At 43.5% G+C, this 19,077-nt stretch overlaps 1 protein-coding gene across 1 annotated transcript in view; it reads right to left on the bottom strand.

Moving 5' to 3' along the window:
* The window catches only part of TECTA (tectorin alpha), a 67,391-nt gene that overhangs the window by 8,751 nt on the left and 39,563 nt on the right, over window positions 1-19,077 (bottom strand). The window contains exons 12-16 of the mRNA XM_004427198.3: window positions 11,818-12,017; window positions 7,677-8,060; window positions 5,287-5,572; window positions 3,402-3,698; window positions 1,026-1,136 (exon numbers count right to left, since the gene is read on the bottom strand). Coding sequence (XP_004427255.2) covers window positions 1,026-1,136; window positions 3,402-3,698; window positions 5,287-5,572; window positions 7,677-8,060; window positions 11,818-12,017 — 1,278 coding nt within the window. The remainder of the gene's footprint in view (window positions 1-1,025; window positions 1,137-3,401; window positions 3,699-5,286; window positions 5,573-7,676; window positions 8,061-11,817; window positions 12,018-19,077) is intronic.

The following is a 19,077-nucleotide window of genomic DNA, read 5'->3' as shown; positions in this document are numbered from 1 at the left end:
TGTAGGGCCTTTTTAAAAAGATGAAAATGCTAATAAAGCGTCTTTTGTCTTTTCTTCACAAACCCAGGATTTCTCCTGCACTGTGATGGTAGCGACTTTTCCGTAAGCTGCATGCTGCATCTGGCTCACTGGGGCTTGGCTCAAGAACATGCCCCCAGGTGAGAGCAGCACTGGCCGGGCCACCCTAAAGCCCCAGCTGATCCCTAGGCGCTCTTGCTTTTTGACACGGTGACACACCAATTGACATTTTCTGTGAGTACATAAACACAAGCTAATGAGCACTATAGAAACAGAGAGAAACATTTTTATCTGCTTAGGTGAAACCCTTGAACAGCAGGTCGTCCCCTCCTATGGAGCCTTTTAGTCAATTAGGCTTTCATCCTCTAATGATGGTAAATTTAGCACGTGCCTTCTGAGTTACTTGGTTCAGGCAAGGGCGCAGAACCGGGAGGCAAAGCAGCTCCACTTCCAGCTGACATCACGGGTGCGCTCGGCCGGGCGACAAGGCCAGTCCTACCTTCAGGGGCCGCAGTTAGGAACAGGACCCGGACTCCTAGTTGTTTACTGTTTCCTTCAAACATTTCAGTTGTATATTCGGGACTGAAAAGCCACGGGCCAGATAAAGCTGGCTGTCAAGGAGTCTTACAGCACCTGGCACCCTCCCCCTGATTCTTTCATGTTTTCGTCCAACCCCCTTACTTCCCTGTGAGTCTAAAAGATCAATTTGGATCTCTCTGATGTTGAACATGGCCTCAGATGGAACTGGCTGATTCTATTCATGTACAAATTTATGTGTTGTAATTTATTGAAGAAAAGGATGTAGCTACGAGGAAACAAACATTAGCCTACTTTGAAGCTATCGGATTGCTTCCTTGTTCTGCCTAAATGCTCATGAAAGATTCTCTATTTGGGTTTCTAACCTACAGAGTGGGATGTATGAGCTCCAACCCTGGAGCCTTCCTACTCGGCTGCCAGGCCTCTCCCATTGCACCTGTCTGCGCAGGGAAGTGGCAGGTGTCACTCACTGTTTCCATAGGGGGGCGGCTCGATGCAACCGCACAGCTCTCCTCCGTTTTCCAGCTCACAGGTTCGGTTGGGACAGTCTGCCCCCACACAGGGGTCTTCAACCACTCCTGCTAAAAAGGAAAACAAACAGAAACACACACGAATTGATTTTCACACCAACACACGGAAGCATGTGGTTACACTCTGGACTAGCCACTTTAAAGAAAGTGGTGATGGTCAGACGGCGGCCGCAAAGTAACAGACAGGGCAACCTTCCCAAAAATAATGACAACAGCTAGTCATTGGGCCCCTAATACGGGCCTGGCACTGTGCTTCATGCTTTGGTTACGTTATCTCCTCCAACCCTCACAAATGCTCTGTGAGCTAAGTGTTATAACTCCCATTTCACGACTGAAACCTGCCCAAGGTCACACTCAGACGAAGGTAGGCAGTGACGACGGAAAGCACAGACGCTCTTAACTGCCAGGATACACCATGATTACTGCACTTTCTATGCTGTGCTACAATCACGCGTCTTTGTATCTTTATATAAAGAGTAGGGTCCAAACCATTCATCTCTATATTCCCAACACCCAGCCACCTCATAATTGGTGCTCAACAAATATTTGTCAAGAATGAAAATTTTAGGGCCAGTAAGATTCCAGAGAGTTCCCTTAATTAGATTAATGGTACTGTTTTGCCAAAAAGGGTAAAACTCTAAGTAAAATATAAATGTATGTGAAGTATCATCATCATATTATGAACAATATTTCTGTGGCAGAGGAGTCCACACAGATCATTTGCAAGGTCAACACTTTAGTCTGAGAACCACTAATTGAGAGCATCTCCTTTTAGAGACTCACATCCTTATTTAAAGACTCTCTCTCCCCATCCAGATGTAATAAGCCTCCGATTCATCACGGTATACGATGGTTAGTGCTAAAGATACTGTTCAATCACAGCATGAGCCACGTTAGCTTCAAGAGTTTAATAATGAAACAAATGACCCGAGCTGTCCCACAGCTCCCGATGCCTCTCCTGACCCCTCTGCTAAGGAACTAACTGTACTAGTTTCGAGGTGACAGATGGCTTAGCATCACTCGGTCTTAATTTCTGGAAAGACTGAAAGAAAGCCATCAGCATCATTTAAATACATTTATTTTTAAAAGGCTTCCTTTTATAAAGAAAATGAGGAGTTTACAGCCCACAGGAAGAAAAACACTCATTTACAAGTCTGATGGTCCGTCTGCCAATTGGCAAATAAGACACGCCCTTATACAAAGGGAAGCTTTGAGGTTAAAAACAAAAACTGATATTTTTTTCCAAATTCCAGACAATTTTTAAAGTTCAAAACAGTTAGAGTTCTTTAAAGTATTGCTAATTAACACAACGGGGTAAAATATTAAAGTTATCAAACAAAACATTTCTGTTGATTTCCAACAGAGACTAGTAATTTGCTTGTTAAGAGTTTCTGAAATTACTGAATGCATATTTCAATTAACTACATTGTCTTTAGGTTCTGAATTAAGTACATTTCTATTCTTGGTCAGCTTTCGTCTGCAAATTTACCAACAGGCATGCACAGTCTTGGATGGGCCAGCTTTCCCAGTGGTACCTGTCTGCACACGGGGTTGGTAGTGTGTGTCAAGGTACATGCACACATTCTGTGGCCACAATATCATACTGCATCACTGCATTAATGGGACAGAGTGACCATTTATGTATATGGACACACATATACGTGTATGACAAATTTATATGTGTTTATATACATATTTGCTCCATCTATTTGATTAACATAGTAAGAAAATGAACAAATAGAATAATGGATATACACATCAAAATAATTTCCCTACTACAGAAAAAAATACAAGCATCTACTGATCTTTATTTTATCAACTAACTTAATATACATATGATCCCTTTAGAAACCTAATCTCAGCTTCCTTTCAACCCAGACAGATACAGCCGGCTCAATTCCAATCAGCTTGCCACGTGCCACATGCCTTCCATTTCTGATTTGGGCTCTGACCCATGTTAAAGGAGCTGGCATAGAGCTGAGTTTGGGAACTGAAATCAATCAGAAATCCCATCCTCTGTGCCTCTACCTCATAAGTCACTAAACTGGTGCTCCTCCCACCCAGAGACCCCTGTCTTCCCAAGGTGGTGTTCCAAATTCCATCACTGGGCCGGAACTACAGGCACACGAGGCACCATTGAAAATGCCCCTCGAGGAATCTCCATTGCAGCTCACAACTCTCAACTCTCCCAGTCTGGAAGCAGAGCCATGGGCAGAGGTGGAGGCCAGCCAGCCAGCCCCAGACAAAGCAATGCTACCCACAAAGCTGTTCTCTTAACTTAGAAAAGAATCTGCAGGAAGAAAATAATTCTCTTACAGCAATTCTCCTTCTCAATCCACTCAGTGCTGAGGATCCCGAAGGAGCGACAGGACTCCCCATAGGCAGCCAGGGAGCCACAGAGCTGCAACTTCACGTGGTTGTAGCAGCCATCCAGGTAGCAGGACTCGTAGAAGGGGAGGGGGTCGAGAAGCCCGTAGCAGGGCTGGAAGAAGCCCTTCATGTCTGTGAGCTTCAGGCAGTAGCCGTCGCCCTGCATCTTCTGGATGTGCACGTTGTCACACATGGCTGCGTACTGTGAGAACTGCAGCTCGTTGCAGCTGGGGGCAAGAAGTCCGGTCAGACAAGTGAAGCAAAGACAGCCATCCAAGATGTCCAGTGGAAGGGAAGACCACGTCTGATACCTCTTTGGCTAACCCAGAAGTTAGTGTGCTCTGCTGATTCCAACACTAATTGACTATGTGACCTTAGGAAAGTTAGGCAATTTCTATGTTAATATCACTGGGACAAGTGATGATAAAACAAAATAATGGACTGGTAGCCCATGTGTCAGATGAAAGGTAGATATTGATATAATAACCATTAACCTTTGATATAATTGACTGATATAATTGATACAGTAACCATTAGCAGGTCCTAATAAAATAACCAATAACAATAATAATAATGGTTACTATTATTGTTAATCAATAACGATAGCAATGACAGTTGGTAGAACTGAAGAATCAAAACGAAGTCCAGAAGCTTCCAAACCAGTTCCAGTTTAGCTATCAGAGACCAAAAGCAGAGCCTTCACAAGAAAAGTGGTGTCAGGCTGAAATCGTTTACGAAAGAAGGAGGAAAGGAAAGGAGAGGAGGCTCAGACAGAATCATAGTTCCTCAGGAGGAACTGAGCCTTGCTCCTCTTTGGAAGCCCCAGAATAGCTTAAATGTCCCAAGTTGTCATTTTTCTAACTGTGGGCCCAATAAGTGACATTTTAGAGAAAGCATTCAATTAGAAATTCTGGAATTTAATCCTGGCTGTGCCACTTACAGGGCCTCCTCATGTAAATCATTCTGCTCTAGCCTCCGTTTCACCTAGAAAAGGAAGAGATGGGACTAGACGTTGCCCAAGGTTCTCTCAGCTCTGGGTCCCATAATTCACAGGATAGTCTAATTTATGATACATTATTCAGTTTACACCTGCAGAAGGGTCAAAGAGGGTTTGGGGCTTCATTTCCACGTCTGGGTATTTAGCTGATGTCTGGCATGTTCATGCATAAGGAGAGATTGAGCAAAGAAATGCCAGGAAAGAGAAGCATTTCTATCGATCCGGAAAGGTATTACTGTAATTCCGCAGCCCGGAGGGGCCCTAAATTAAACACCTTTGGAATAACTTGTTTAGCTCATTCTGTCTCAGCTGGCCAGAGAGGGGCCTGATAATAACTTTGGTGACTTCTATTTAAAAAGGCTTTCCTGATTGCCACCAACTTCGACTTTTCCAACTACAACCAAGCCTTCTGGTAAGAGTCATGGACACACAATTAGACCCAGCACTGGGGAGCAAGGGATAGCCCTCTTTTTCTGAGTTGATTCAGAATCCCACCCCAGCAGGGGGACCCAGGTTCCAACTGGGCAGCCGGCCACGGCTTCAGAGTTCTAATCCTGGGCACACTCTTCTGTTTAGCCGAGGGCTGGATGACGTGAAAATTTAGAGTCCGATCATCTAAGCCCAGTTCCTTCCTCTGCCACTCAAGAAATTACTGAAGCCTCTGATGTGCCTATTTGTATCATGAAAACTCCAAAAGCTCAGCTCTTTGTAGGAGAGGTAGGGCGATGCTATGGAAAGTGCATTCCTCATTGACACCTCCCATGGAAGTGAGAGGATTTGGGCCCCTGAGTCTAATGGCTCGTCTCACCTAGCCCAGTGACTAGAACTCTCACCTCCTCTGCATGCCATTGGTTTTCCAGCTCTGGGCCAGCACCACGCTGCTCACCACCGGCTTCCCCCGCAAGGTCACATAATCATCAGTTAAGTCCCCATTGAAGTTGCCACAGAGGCCGCACACTTTGTTCTGTAGCCTCTCACTGATGCTGATTTTTATGACATTGAAACCATTGTAGTAGATCTGGATGTCAGGGCTGGTGTCAATCACCAGGAACCCCTCAATGCTGTAGATTTTGGTTGCCAAACCAGTTATAAATGGAACATTCACTTGTGTGCCATTCACCTATTGGAGGAAAAAAAAAGGTAAATTATCCTTAGATCAGGAGTTGGCAACTTTTATTGTGAAGGGCCAGAGTAAATATTTTAGGTTTTGCAGGCCATATGATCCCTATCCCTACTCAACTCTGCCCTGTGGCAGGAAAGCCATCACAGACCATATGAAATGAAATGAGTGAGGCTGTGTTCCAATAAAGGTTTATTTACAAAAACAGGCAGCAAGTAGGTAGACTTGGCTGAATTCCAAAGTTTGTTGACCCCTGCCCTAGAGTTTAAGGGCACTCACTCATCTTACTGTCCACAGTTCCCCCAAAGAAGCAAAATCTGGAGGCAGAGAGATAAGAAAACGTTAGAAAAGTATAACCCACTCCAAATGGCTGGATTTGTGTATAAAACTTTCCCCAGCATGAACCAATTAGAGAAAATGAAATCTCAATTCTGCTCTAAGGAGAGTTTATCATGGTTAAAATGAATCTGGGGATCATTGCCATGTTTATTGTTTTCTTGTTTATAATGTACAAACAGGAGGTCCTCCTACAGAGGTCCTATAGGCACGGTATTTTCTGTATTTGTCATTTTCCTGCTTTATAACAGTTTCTTTTCTTAGCCCTTAGGACAGAACATAATATGCTTTTCCTGTACTTACAGAATAAATTGGGATTTTTCCCCTCAGGTTATTAGTAACTTATGTTTCTTAAAAAAAGCAGAAGCCTTTTTAAAATTATGATTCTTTATTTTGGCTAGCTTGGGGTATTTTATTCAGCAACGATCTCAGTTTTGCTCTCTGAGGTGGTCATTTTTACTTTCAAGCACCTGTATTCGGGACAATGCAGTTGTGTCTATGTGGGCCAATTTGCAAAAGGAATTGCAGTGTCAAAAACAGTAGCAGCTTTCAGTGAAGTTAAAAGCCAGTATTAAAATCCAGGCTCATCCTTTTAAGCTTGCAAAATACCTCCAGTCTTTTGCCTGACACTGAATACTAAACTATTTGATGACTCCTCAAATAAAAATACACTCAATGCGTGATTATCTGAGCCAATGGTGGAAAGCAGATACACAGAATAACACTCAACTCCAAAAAATGTTAATATGTATGTCCTGGCCCTCTACCTGTCCCTCCCTAGCTGTAGTCACAGCACTGGGGCCTGGCTCCATCTTTCAGGTCTACCTGCTGTGTGCAGCCTGGTTTAGCTGAGATGCTGGGGGTCACCGCCAATAGTTCATCAGAGCAGATTATCTTCATAAATGGAAAGGGTGGGAGGAATCCAAGTTGAAGAGCCATATTAGTTATGGAGGTGGGTTGGACATTCACATTTACTTATATACATGTCTAAGATTCACAAGAAACCAGGTAGCTGACTTAAGGCAAAGCCAACCAAAGAGAAATTCACCTTATTCAGCCTCCCATTTTCTTTTACTTGGTATGTCATAATGGGGCCCTCTGACAGTGGGGGATGTTCCATCAGGTTTTTATTTAGGGAGTTGTTTTTATAGGCAAATGCTTGCCTTCTCTCAGCTTCTAGAAAGGATGGCAGAGATGAAAGAGTGGGTCTTGGTACAGGTGGGCAGAGCCAAGAATAATTTTAAAGGCTTTTCAAAAGAAACGAGGGGCCAGCCCAGTGGCCTAGTGGTTAGGTTTGGCACACTCTGCATCGCAGCCCCGGTTTGATTCCCGGGTGCAGACCTACACCACTCATCCTGGGTCATGCCGTGGGGGCAAGCTACATACAAAATAGAGGAAGATTGGCACAGATGTTAGCTCAGGGAGAATCTTCCTCAGCAAAAACACACAAAACGAGATGCTTTTTGGAAATTAATCCAGAGTAAAAGCTGACTTATCTACCATTTTATCGCCTGAAGCTTTATTGGCACCCATGGCATTATTATGGCCCTGCGACATTATACCTTGGCCTTTGGAATCCTCAGCGAAGGACTAAATGGGGCCCAGCCTTAGCTTGTAGAATCTTTATACTTTCATTCTTTAAAATCTGGTCATCTGTATCTGGCATATATGAAGCAACAACCCATGATCCTCAAACTTGGTTATCTGAGAAAACCACAACGCCCTTGTCTGCCGCCCGTTTCTTAAGAATCAACGAAAGGCTTGTCACCCTGACAGTGTTCCGGTCGGTGATGAGAATCTGCTCCTCGTTAATGTAGAAATAGACGGGCGAGATGATGGTGAGGTTGGGCGACGACCACTTGTCGAAGTTGATGATGAGCTGGAAAGAGATGTCCGGCAGCTTCTGGCAGATGGTGGAGAGCACGAAGGCGCAGTTGGCCGGGAAGCGGAGGAAGGCGCCGTCGAAGGTGCGGAAGACGCCGCCGCCGGCCGCCAGGCAGTAGGAGGTCTTGGTGCTGAAGCAGCCGCGCACCCCGTTGCGCAGCGCGCACTCCTCGTCGGACTTGCACTGGCGCGGGTCGCACTGGATCAGGTTGCGCCGGAAACAGCGGCAGCGCCGCGTACAGTCGCTGTTCCAGAACAGCTGCTTGGGCTGGAAGAGAGGCGCCATGGGCATTAATCTCAGGCTATGGTCGGGACTGGGGACCCCAAAGCGCAGTCCATCTGGACCCTATACCCGGCTGGGCTAGCCTACCTATAATGGGGCTGGAATTTGCAACAGAGAGCAGTAGGGAGGCAGCTTCATTTCAAACGTTACCTCAGTTCCTTGTAACTCAGATGCCAAACAATATGCAATTTAGTCTTTATTGGTTTCAATCAAGAGCTTGGGCATCTTTATGGCTGAATTGTAGAACTAATCACAGCCAACCTGAATGTGCAGCTGTTAGAGGAACTAGGTGAAGAGGAAGAATATTTGGTAGAAAATTATTCTAAGTAGTACCTGCTCCACATCAAGGATGAAATTTAAATTCACTCAAGAATGATAAAATGGGCCCTTCAAATCTTAAATAGGTTAAAAGAAAATGATAACCAACCCTTATGATGAACTACTTCAACATTTCACAATACTCACCGTTCCAAACTTTTTCCTGTATCTAGTCTACATCTAATTTACCTCTGTTGCAAGTACCTCCATTTCTGTGTCCTGAAGTGAGAGATCTAGAGAACAGCCTGGTCCTGTGGAAGGAAAGCTTTAGGATCAGGCCACCTGGGTTTCAATCCCAGCCCTGCCACCCTGCAGTGCGCCTCCTCGAGGAGCACTACTGACCTCCCAGGGTGTCGGTTTGCTCATCTCTAAATTGGAGATGATAATAATGTCTTGCAGGGCAGTTGTGAAGACTAAATTAAACAAGATGTATACAGCACATTTCCTGGCATAGAGTAGGCAGTCAATAAATAGTAACTGCTTTATTACAGGAGAAGAACTCCTTATCCTCTTTCACATGGTGAGGAATTGTATAAAGTTATATAAAATACCTACTACAAAGTATATCCCCAATTGGTGGCAGCCGTTATTTTCTACTTCCCCAAACAAGCAACCATCTATAGACATAGCTTTACTTGGTGGAATTGAGCTCTTGGTCTTGCACTTGTCCTAGACTAAGAATTCCAGGGAACTGTTGAAAATTGGTCATGATTGGCCAAGTGGGATGTGGCCCTGACAAGTAGACTACGTCACAGAGATGTGGCCACTCAGTGCACTAATTCAGTTTACCCAAACAGTGCTATCCAGAGATGTTTTAATGGCACAAAAAGACCTATGCTTCTGTCTGATCACTGTTGTCTGCTTTAACTATAAATTTATCAAAACACTGGAGATCAAGTACAGATATGACTTAGATTCAAGGGTAAATAGACACAGGGCGAGATCTCCCAGGAAAAGTTTTCTCAATCCAGTGCACTTCAAGATGCCGCTGCTGATTCTTTCATCCTCAAAGTAGAGTAGTTCCTGGAACCGGAGTCTTCCCTCCTTCCAGACCTGTAAAATATTCTGGGTGCCAGCAGCCTCACAAATTGACTTCATTTCTCTTATCAGATTTGCAGAATAATTGAGCAGATGGTCTGGCCTCTCTCTGATAAGAAGTCAGACATTACATGGGTGGAAAGAGAAACATAACCTGATGTATGTGGATATGATCAAGGATAAATAACTCACCCCCCAGGAGAACTTGATCATGCAACTAGCAGCACAGTAAAGTGACTGGCCCCTATGCTGCTTTCTTTACCTTAATTAGACCTGACAGTGACAGCTGGGTGATTACCCTACATGCTAATGGCTAGATGTGTTCTCTCTTTATTTCCGAAGAAATTTGTTGTATCAACAAGCCCCTAAGCTTGTTTAAATTGTGGCAAGTAGATGTGAATTATTTCTTCTGTGAGTTTGCTACTTCCCAGACATAAGCTGTTGTCAAAACAGCTGATGCAAAGCAGATAATAATGTTTATAATACTAATAGCTGCCAAGAGCTGAACCATCCCTTTCCTGAGAGTTCCAAGGGCTTTCACATGCATAATTTCATTAACACGCCTGGATTTTTTATTTACAAAACTCTTCTCAAGAGAATAACAACAACAACAACAAAATAGCTAGATGCTAGGTATTAGGTATTTGGTGCTGGGTAGTAGGTGCTAGGTACTAGGCAAGGTACTTGGCATAGATTATGTACATAACAACAGTACCGAGTTGGTATTATTAGTCACATTTCATAGATAGGGCGACTTAAGCTCAGAGAAATGAGGCAGTTTGCTCAATGTCGCACTACTGGCAGTGGTTCAGCTAGAATCAAACCCAAGTGTCATTCCACTATGCCACAGATACTCGGGAGCCCTACTGAGGGGTACATGACCCACTTGACAGATGGATACATGTCAGGAAGTCTCTGGAGAGGTGAGCAGAGATTAAAAGAGTGCTTTTCAGTTTTGAGCCTGGTCATCTCTTCTCCCAGTTTGTGAGAAAATGGAATTTATTATTTTCTCCCACATGTTCTGCCTTTTCCTTTAAAATAATCAATATTTTTAAGAGCTAACTTCAAAACCCACCTCTCCCAGGAAGTCTTCTTTGATTAGTTGTACTATTTCACTCTACTTCTCTCCATCTTTATAATATAAACATTTAGATAAATTTCCCACTGAAAATGAGATTGAGGGTAACTTCGACGTTCATTTCTTTTATTTATTCTCAAAGTAAAGTCAACTTAGCTGTTCTTGAACAAGAACAATGCATCTTTACAAAAAGGAGACATTATTTATTTTTTGCCTAGTTTATTTCCAGTTCAGACATTTCAATTAGTTTTTTTTTTAATGCTGCTATTCTTTTTCATTTTAAAATTGATTAATTCTGTAGGGTATTATTTTTCACTGTTGATACGTTATTTTGTAATTGTTCTCTTGTTCTTTAAAGTGCATTTTTTTCTCTTCTGAATAGATTTTTAAGTTCCTTAAGGCAAGGAACATGCTTTATCATTCCTAACAATACCACTAGCACAGTGATCTGCAAATAGCAGATACTTGATATTTGCGACTGTCCACTCGCCAATAGTAAGGTGTTGATGTCATTTAAACAGAGAATGGGCTTGAGACAGAACCATGGGCTAAATACCTTCTCCAGGCAAGACTTTTTCTAGCTTAGCATTATGGCACATAAAGAAAGACTACAGAGTACAAAAAGTAAATGATTCCATGAGCTAATATGTTTTACTGAGGAACATCTACGAAGGGCATCGTCATCAGCTCTATGTTAAGTCCCCATAGAGAGAGAAGCAGAGGGCAGGATGTGGGGACACAGTATTAAGCAGTCCAGACAGAATTCTCTGGGGATGGCACCAGAGTGATGAATGGCACATGCTGAGATGGTAGCCTTCGATCGCTCTCATGGAGCTTCAATAGCCATAAGAGGGAAGGCCATTCCTCCCAGCCTCAAGCCCCATATTTTCTAGTTAAAAATGTCCTTAGCTAAGACAGCTACAAATGTCAGATTCACAGCCACCATATTTCTAAACTACAGCCCCACCAGAAGCTTTTGAACTAAGATTTACAGGAGAGGAAGTCAGAAGGGACTTGAGAAAGGCTTGACGGAGAGAGAAACACAAATGCTAGTGAGGAGGTGGGGCGAGCGCCGGAGGAGGGAGAAGTGGGGAGAGTGAGGCCCAAATGGGTTTCCAAATCTGATGCTCAGTGAGCAGGAGCCTCACCCGACCTGTTCTTAACCTTTTTGCCGCTGTCCCGCCTCCCTGCAAATAGGCACCACAATCTTCACAATGATATAGGAAGACTGGTCCACTGTGACCACCCTCTTGGAGTCAGAAAACTGATGATTGGCAAGGAGGAAGAGGCAGGGCTGGGCTCCCCTACCTCGTAGTATTTGCCGTCTGAGTAGCAGCCGCAGTTGTGGGGCAGGATGCAGCTCTTGCCGTTGAGGACGTAGCCAGGGTCGCACTGACAGCCCTCCACACAGTAGTGGTTACAGTCACTCTTCAGGCGGATGGCAGCACAGCGGGGCTGGCAGACGCTCACACAGCTCTCATAGTGGCTGTTCGGAGGGCAGCTGACGGCTGGAACAGAAGGCACAAGTCAAGACGCGTACAATCACAAGGACTGTAAATGGTTTTCAAGATGAAGGGTGTGGGGGGAGTGAGCTTTGCCACTCTTCTTCGTTACTACCCTCTCTGCATATGGAAAGCCTCGATCTGACTTACTGCTGCTTATACAATGGACCAAAGAGCAGATGGAGGTAACCGGAGGTTCCTCACATCATCTTTGTCCTCTCCTCAGCCTTGTTTTTTGAGGTCCTCTATAATTTGCTACCTTAAACCCACCTCCCGATATGCATCTCAACTTCAGTTAGGCCATTTGATGACCTCCTGGGGCCCCCAACACTCCTTCCTGATGTTAGGTCCTTCCTCATGCTGACCTCCCTTAGATATGCCCTTCTTCATCCTCTCAGCCTGTCCAAATTCTCCATTCTTCAAGTCCCAGGTGGAGTCCCGTCTTATACATAACGCTCCCCACTCTTATACCAATACCAACTCACCTTCACCTCAGAATCTTTCTCTAAACCAGTAGTTTATAAATTGTAGGCCCCTGAGCCCCTTGATTTCTGAGAAGGCAAATGTGCACTGTGTGTGTGTGTGTGTGTGTGTGTGTGTGTGGAGACTGACCCAAGTCAACTATGTTCAATGGTTTTCAGGTGCATGCAGATGCTTTGATGGAAGGCAGTTAGGGTCCTGGTGAAGAGTGTAGGCCCTGGAGCCAGTCACTTAGCCTCTCTGGGCCTCAGCTCCTTGTCTGTACAGTGCAGATCCCCACAGCACCCACTTCATGGCTTGTTGGGAGGGATTCAGTGAGTTTGTGTGCTTAGCACATAAGTGTTCAGTAAGTGTTAGCCAATCATTAACAATAGGTTTGCTTAAAAATTTTATATAAACTATGATTTTAATCAATATAAACAAAGAGCACAACTACTGTTATATGAGAATTTCTACTCTATGCCATTTAGCCTTAAATTATTGTTTTTGCACTGCTGCATGGTGTGTGTATTTTATGTGTTTGTGATGCTGCTGCAGTGAGCATCCTTGTACATACATGTTTGCCCTCATAAATGAATCTGTACAATAAATTCCTGGAAGTGGAATTGCTGGGTCAAAGGGTATACACATTTAAATTTTTGATAGATGCAACTGAATTGCCGTCTAAAGAGGCTGTGCCAGTTTATCCTCCTACCAGGGCTATATGAGGTTTATTTTCCCACATCCTTGCTGATTGTTTATCACCAACTCTCTGATGCTTGGAAATATGAAAGGTTACGTGCTATATCTATAGAGGACTACTATCCATAATATATAGAGAACTAAAACTGAACAACAAAAAAAGAACCTGATTCAAAATGGGCAAAGAACTTGACTATACATTTCTCCAAAGAAGATATAGGAATGGACAAGAAGAACATGAAAGTATGCTCAACATCACTCATCCTCAAGGAAATCAAAGCTACAAGGTGATAGCACCTCATACTCATCAGGACAGCTACTGTCCAAAAAGAAGAACAGAAAATGACAAGTGTTGGCAAAGATGTGGAGAAATTGGAACCTTCTTGCACGGTTGGTGGGAATGTAAAATGGTACGGCTGCTGCAGAAAACAATACGGCTCTTCTTCTCAATTATTAAAAATAGAATTACCATATGATCCAGCAATTCCACTTCTGAGTTTATACTCAACAGATTTGAAAGAAGTATCTCAAAGAGATATTTATATACCCATGTTCATAGCAGCATTATTCATAATAGCTAAAACGTGGAAGCAACTGAAGTGTCCATCAGTGGATGAATGGATAAGCAAGATGCAGTACATACATACAATGGAATATTATTCAGCCTTAAAAAGGAAGGAAATTCTGCAATATACTACAACATGGATGAACCTTGAGGACATTATACTAAGTGAAATAAGCCACCCACAAAAAGACAAATACTGTATGATTCCACTTACATAAGGTATCTAAAGTAGTCAAGTTCATAGAGACAAAAGTAGAAAGGCAGTTGCCGGGGGCTGGGGGGAAGGGAGAATGGGGAGTTCTTGTTTAATGGGTATAGATTTTCAGTTTTTCAAGATGAAAAGATTTCTGGAGATGGATAGGGGTGGTGGTTGCACAACAATATGAAGGTACTTAATGCCACTGAACTGTACACTTATAAATGGTTAAGATAGGGGCTGGCCCTGTGGCGTAGTGGTTAAGTTCGTGCACTCTGCTTTGGCAGCCCAGGGTTCACAGGTTCGGATCCTGGGCACGGACCTACGCACCACTTATCAAGCCATGCTGTGGTAGGCGTCCCACATATAAAGTAGAGGAAAATGGGCACAGATGTTAGCCCAGGGCCAATCATACTCAGCAAAAAGAGGAGGATTGGCAATGGATGTTAGCTCAGGGCTAATCTTCCTCACCAAAAAAAAAAAAAATGTTAAGATAGCAAATTTTATGTATATTTTACCACAATAAAAAAAATTGAAAAAAATGCTGTATCTGCTATATCCTTACTTAGTTTGCATTTTTTGTGAGGTTGATCATCTTTTCATCTGTTTATAATCCATTTGTATGTCTTTTTCTGTGAACTGCCTTTTCATGTCCTTTGCACATTTTGTGTTGTTGAATTTTTTCTTATATATTGTAAAAGCTCTTTATAAATTAAAAATAGACCTTTGTCATGTGTTACAAAATATTTATCATTTGTCTTTTGACTTCGCTTTTTTCTTTTTTGTACATTTGTTCGTGTTTTTTATTATGCTTTTGCCATGTAGAAATTTAAAATTCTAAAGTGGTCAAATTTATCAGGTTTTTCCTTATGGTTTTGGGAATTTTGCTTAGAAAGGCCCTCTCTACTGCAAGATTATCAAAAAAAAAAAAAAAAAAAACCCCAAACAAACAAACTCTTTAGTTTTCTTCTGGTACTTTTATAACTTAAATTTTTATGTTTAATCTTGGTTCTGTCGGGACTTTATTTTGGAGTGAGGAAATGAAGGAAGGATTTAGCTGTTTTTCCCCCATTTGTTTGCCCTTTGTCCCTTCCTGTTTATTGAATAATACATTTTCCCCCAGCTTGACTATATGCTAATTTCTCTTTGGGCCTATTTCTGGACTTTCTCCTCTTTCCACTGGTTGGTGTTTCTGTTCATGTGCCGGTATTAACTTGTTTCAGTTACTGAAGCTCTACAATACATTTCAGTATCTGGGAAGATACACTACTAGTTTAGAGATGCCCATTGTTGTTTCAAGTATGCTGGTCCTACTTCTCCAACTAGTCAATAAACTCCATATTTTATACTCCTGATTCTTCCAAGGCACCCAAAACAGTCCTGAGAACATGGCAGTACTTAATAAACATTTGATTCTTGAAAACAAACTTTCAAATTCCTAATACTGATTTTCTCCACCCAAGTGAAGTGCTGAGGGCTGTGAGCGATGATAGCTCTGCACCTGGATTTCTCCTGTGGTCGTGAATGTGTCTCTTGCCGTGGCCAGTGGCCTGGTTTAGCCTTTGTGCTCCGGGTGGCAGGGTGCATGGGTCCCCCCGAAGAGCATGCTGTACAATAGAATGGACGAGGGCTTTGGGATCAGACTGATGTCGTTTGAGCCCTGGCTCTGCCATGAACTAGCAGTGCTGCTTTGGGCAGATTATTTACCCTCACTAAACCTCTGTTTTCCCTTCTGCAAAATGGGGATAATAATATCTCCCCCATCGAGTAGTTGTTACGATAAAATGAGGTGTGATTTTGCAAAGCTTCTAGTACAGTGCCAGGTACTTCAATGAGAGCTTCTGCTATTAACAGTAGGAGCAGTTATAGGAGGAGGAGGAGGAGGAGGAATTTTTAAAAATTTATTCAACAAGAATGTATTGGATCCGCAGAGAAATATGTCAGAAAGTCCCTAATTATCAGACTTTGGACCCAGGACTCTGAGGTAGGAAAAGCTGCCTCTGATGAAAGAGAAAATGACAATGAGTTGAGACCTTGACTGCTGGCTTACCAGGTGTCAGGCACCGGGTGGCCTGGTTTATGAGGCATCATCATGTTTAATTCTCACGATGGCCGAACAAGGCTGGAAGACACCTCCCCAGACCTGACCCTACAGAACTGTACACCCTCTGCAACACCTGGGGGCTCGCCAGCTCCGTCAGAGAGGCAGCACTGCACAGCGGGGAGAGCACTGTCTCTGGAGCCACTTTCCAACTTACCCAAGCCACTTTCCTGGGGAAAGCTACTTCATTTCTCTGAGCTTTAGCTTCCTCCTCTAGAAAATGGGACGATTAATAGGACCTATTTTATAGGGTTTCTGTGAAAAGTGAGGACTTATATCGTGCTTAGCATAGTGTCCAGCCCACAGTCAGAGCTGTCAGCATTTATTATTTTCTTCTCTTACTGCACTCTCGCCATCTAGTATTCTAATTTAAGTTCCCCATTAAGGGACTGAAAGAATGATAGACTCAGCTGAACAAATGTTAAGGAGGGGTTAGTAATTAAGACAATTGACCTTCCCTTCCCCCTCTAAGCCTATTTGTTCAATTTGGATGAAGAAGTTTCCCAAAGCGTTTACATAAGGTAATTGAGTAATAAATTATTCCATTGATAGGAACAGCCAATAGCATTGAAAAACAACAGCGTTCTACCTTATTACCAATAAAGCATCAATTTAACGGGCAATTCTGGTTTAACTCTTTTTCTCCTGAAAGCACCATTTCTCATATCTCAACATGTGAGTGTTGAATTGGATTAATTCTTAGCAGAATGCGGGGCCGGGGCGGGTGCTAGTCCTGCCCTCACTTCCCAGAGGTTCAACTCATGTCAAATACGGTTACAAACAGCCAGATTCAAGACAGCCCTTCTGTGCTCACCGCTCTCTCAGGCTGAACGGCTGAGTTGGGACTCAGTCTCCCGGAGCTTTTCTCTGCTTCTGGAATTCAAAATGGAAAACTAAGCTGCCTCCAACTGTGCCCACCCCCATCCCACCCACAGACCGTCTTTAAAGTATAATTTTTTCTCTTATTTTAGCTTTGCTTTTTGCCAGTCACTACCACCATCTCGTCAAGCACTCTCTTTTGGATCTTTGCCCCCGTCCTGAAATGCCAAAGTAGGGGAAGGTCTAACCCTCTTGTGATGGGGACGGTTGGCCCTGATGCTCGGTCCAGGCTTTGCTGGCAGGCAGCTGGTCTAGGCAGGGATGGGGCCCAGGGCCATGGGGGAGGCAGGTCAGACTCGGCTCTGAGTGCCTTGGATAGAGTTCCCCATTACTCTGCATAGAGGAGGCAACCGATGTCTGGACAGAACTTGGAGGGGAGAGGAAAAAGATGCTGGTGGAGGGGACTGGAGGACAAGAAAAATGGTCTTCATATCCTTTATGAATGGTCTTCCTTTTCAAAACTGTTTCTCCATCCTGCACCATTTTTAGCCCTATGGGTCCCACTTCTGTAGGGGTAGCGGGACCCTCTTCCTCAGAGGTGAGGTTATGAGGGCTTACTAACTTGATTCCTTTTCCTTCCCATGAGTGACAAAAATTGATACCCATAATTTAATGTGAGAGTTCCTGGCATTAGCCCCCTCTAAAAACAATTCTTCCCTATGATTTTGCTGCTCAATGAAGCCAGAAGCAATGGATTTGGCATACACTATGCCCCGCCACCCTAGCCCAGCCATGCCAGAGAGCAGGACAGCCACCACGCCACGGCTACAGGCAAAGAGGGAACTCCCTGTAGCGAGTCTCAAAAGGAAGCAGGCAGAGTCTCCTTCCTAAAACTATTTCCCCATCCTGCACCATTTTTAGACCCCTGGTCCAGAGCCTGGTTTTCTGATTTAGAAGAAGGCAAGCTCTCTGGCCCCACTGTGCTGATCCTGATGAATCCAGAGTAGCTCTGGGGATTTGTCCAGACTCTGACTTTTTTACAGGCGTATTTATTTTACTGAAGTCACCAGAGGCCAATTATTCTGGACAGTCACTCCTACAGCATCATCCCCCTATCCCACACTCAGGGACTGAGCCTGGATGAAATGGTATTGGCATCGTTTCCCTCCCTCTGCCCACTTCCTCCCACCCTCTCCCACAATCTACATGAATCCAATTATGTGGAATGTAAACTAACTGTGTGAGCATTAAACTACAACACTGTTTCTGGTTTTTCATCCAAATCTCCCTTTTCCAGGATGAAAAGAGAGTTTATTCTCTGGGACCCCTGCTGTATCACTTATTAGAGCTCTATGCATTCAGCATCAATTTGTAGCCTTTTCATACAGTTAGGCCTAAAAGAAATTTGCTATAGCTAATGAGATTGAGATGGGAAAATAGACCAAGGCAGACTGGCCAAAGATCAATAGTGGTTTCTCCTCCCAATCTTTTCCTATTGTGTTGTGCTAAATGCAGGCAAATTATTTCTGTACATAGTACACCAGTATAGTACATGGGTTGAGAGCATGAGCTTTGGGGTTAGAAGATGGAATCTAGACTTTGCCACTGAGACTGGATGACCTTAGGCAAGTTACTTAACTCTGCTGAGTCTCAGTTTCTCCCTGACTAATTGGGTTATTGAGGAGAATAAAGGAGACAACGTTGATGCAGTATTCAGCACTGGGCTTAGCTCAGAGCAAGCCATTAACGTAACAACAATACCACTTAGCATGCGTAGAGCGTGTTGTGCTCTCAATTACCTAATTTGATCTCCTGACACTTCTGTAGCATAAAGGGTGTAGGCAGCAGCATTATCACAGCATTATCAGGAGAAACTAGGAAGCAGGGAGGAAAAGTGAAATGCTGCAAGGTCACACCAATCCTTAAGGACAGAGCAAGCTATGTTTCATAAGCGCAAAGGCTGATACATGACATCTATGAATCAAATAGAATAACACACTTAGAGAAAGCATGTAAATTACCGGTACAATGATGGGCCCGTGAGGCTCTAGAACCAACTAACTAACTTCCTAACTAACACTTCGCCCATTAGTCCTTTGTTAGAATTTTATTGTGCACTTGCTGAGTCCAAATGCCATGTATGGTGCTCTGTGCTTTATATACGTGATCTTATTTTATCCTCAGAGCAATACATGAAATAAGTGGTATTAACCCCATTTTATAG

Source organism: Ceratotherium simum, chromosome 7, assembly GCF_057802395.1.
Source record: "Ceratotherium simum simum isolate JZ-2026a chromosome 7, ASM5780239v1, whole genome shotgun sequence".
In the NCBI taxonomy this organism is placed as follows: domain Eukaryota; kingdom Metazoa; phylum Chordata; class Mammalia; order Perissodactyla; family Rhinocerotidae; genus Ceratotherium; species Ceratotherium simum.
This window is presented reverse-complemented; position numbering and strand designations above follow the sequence as displayed.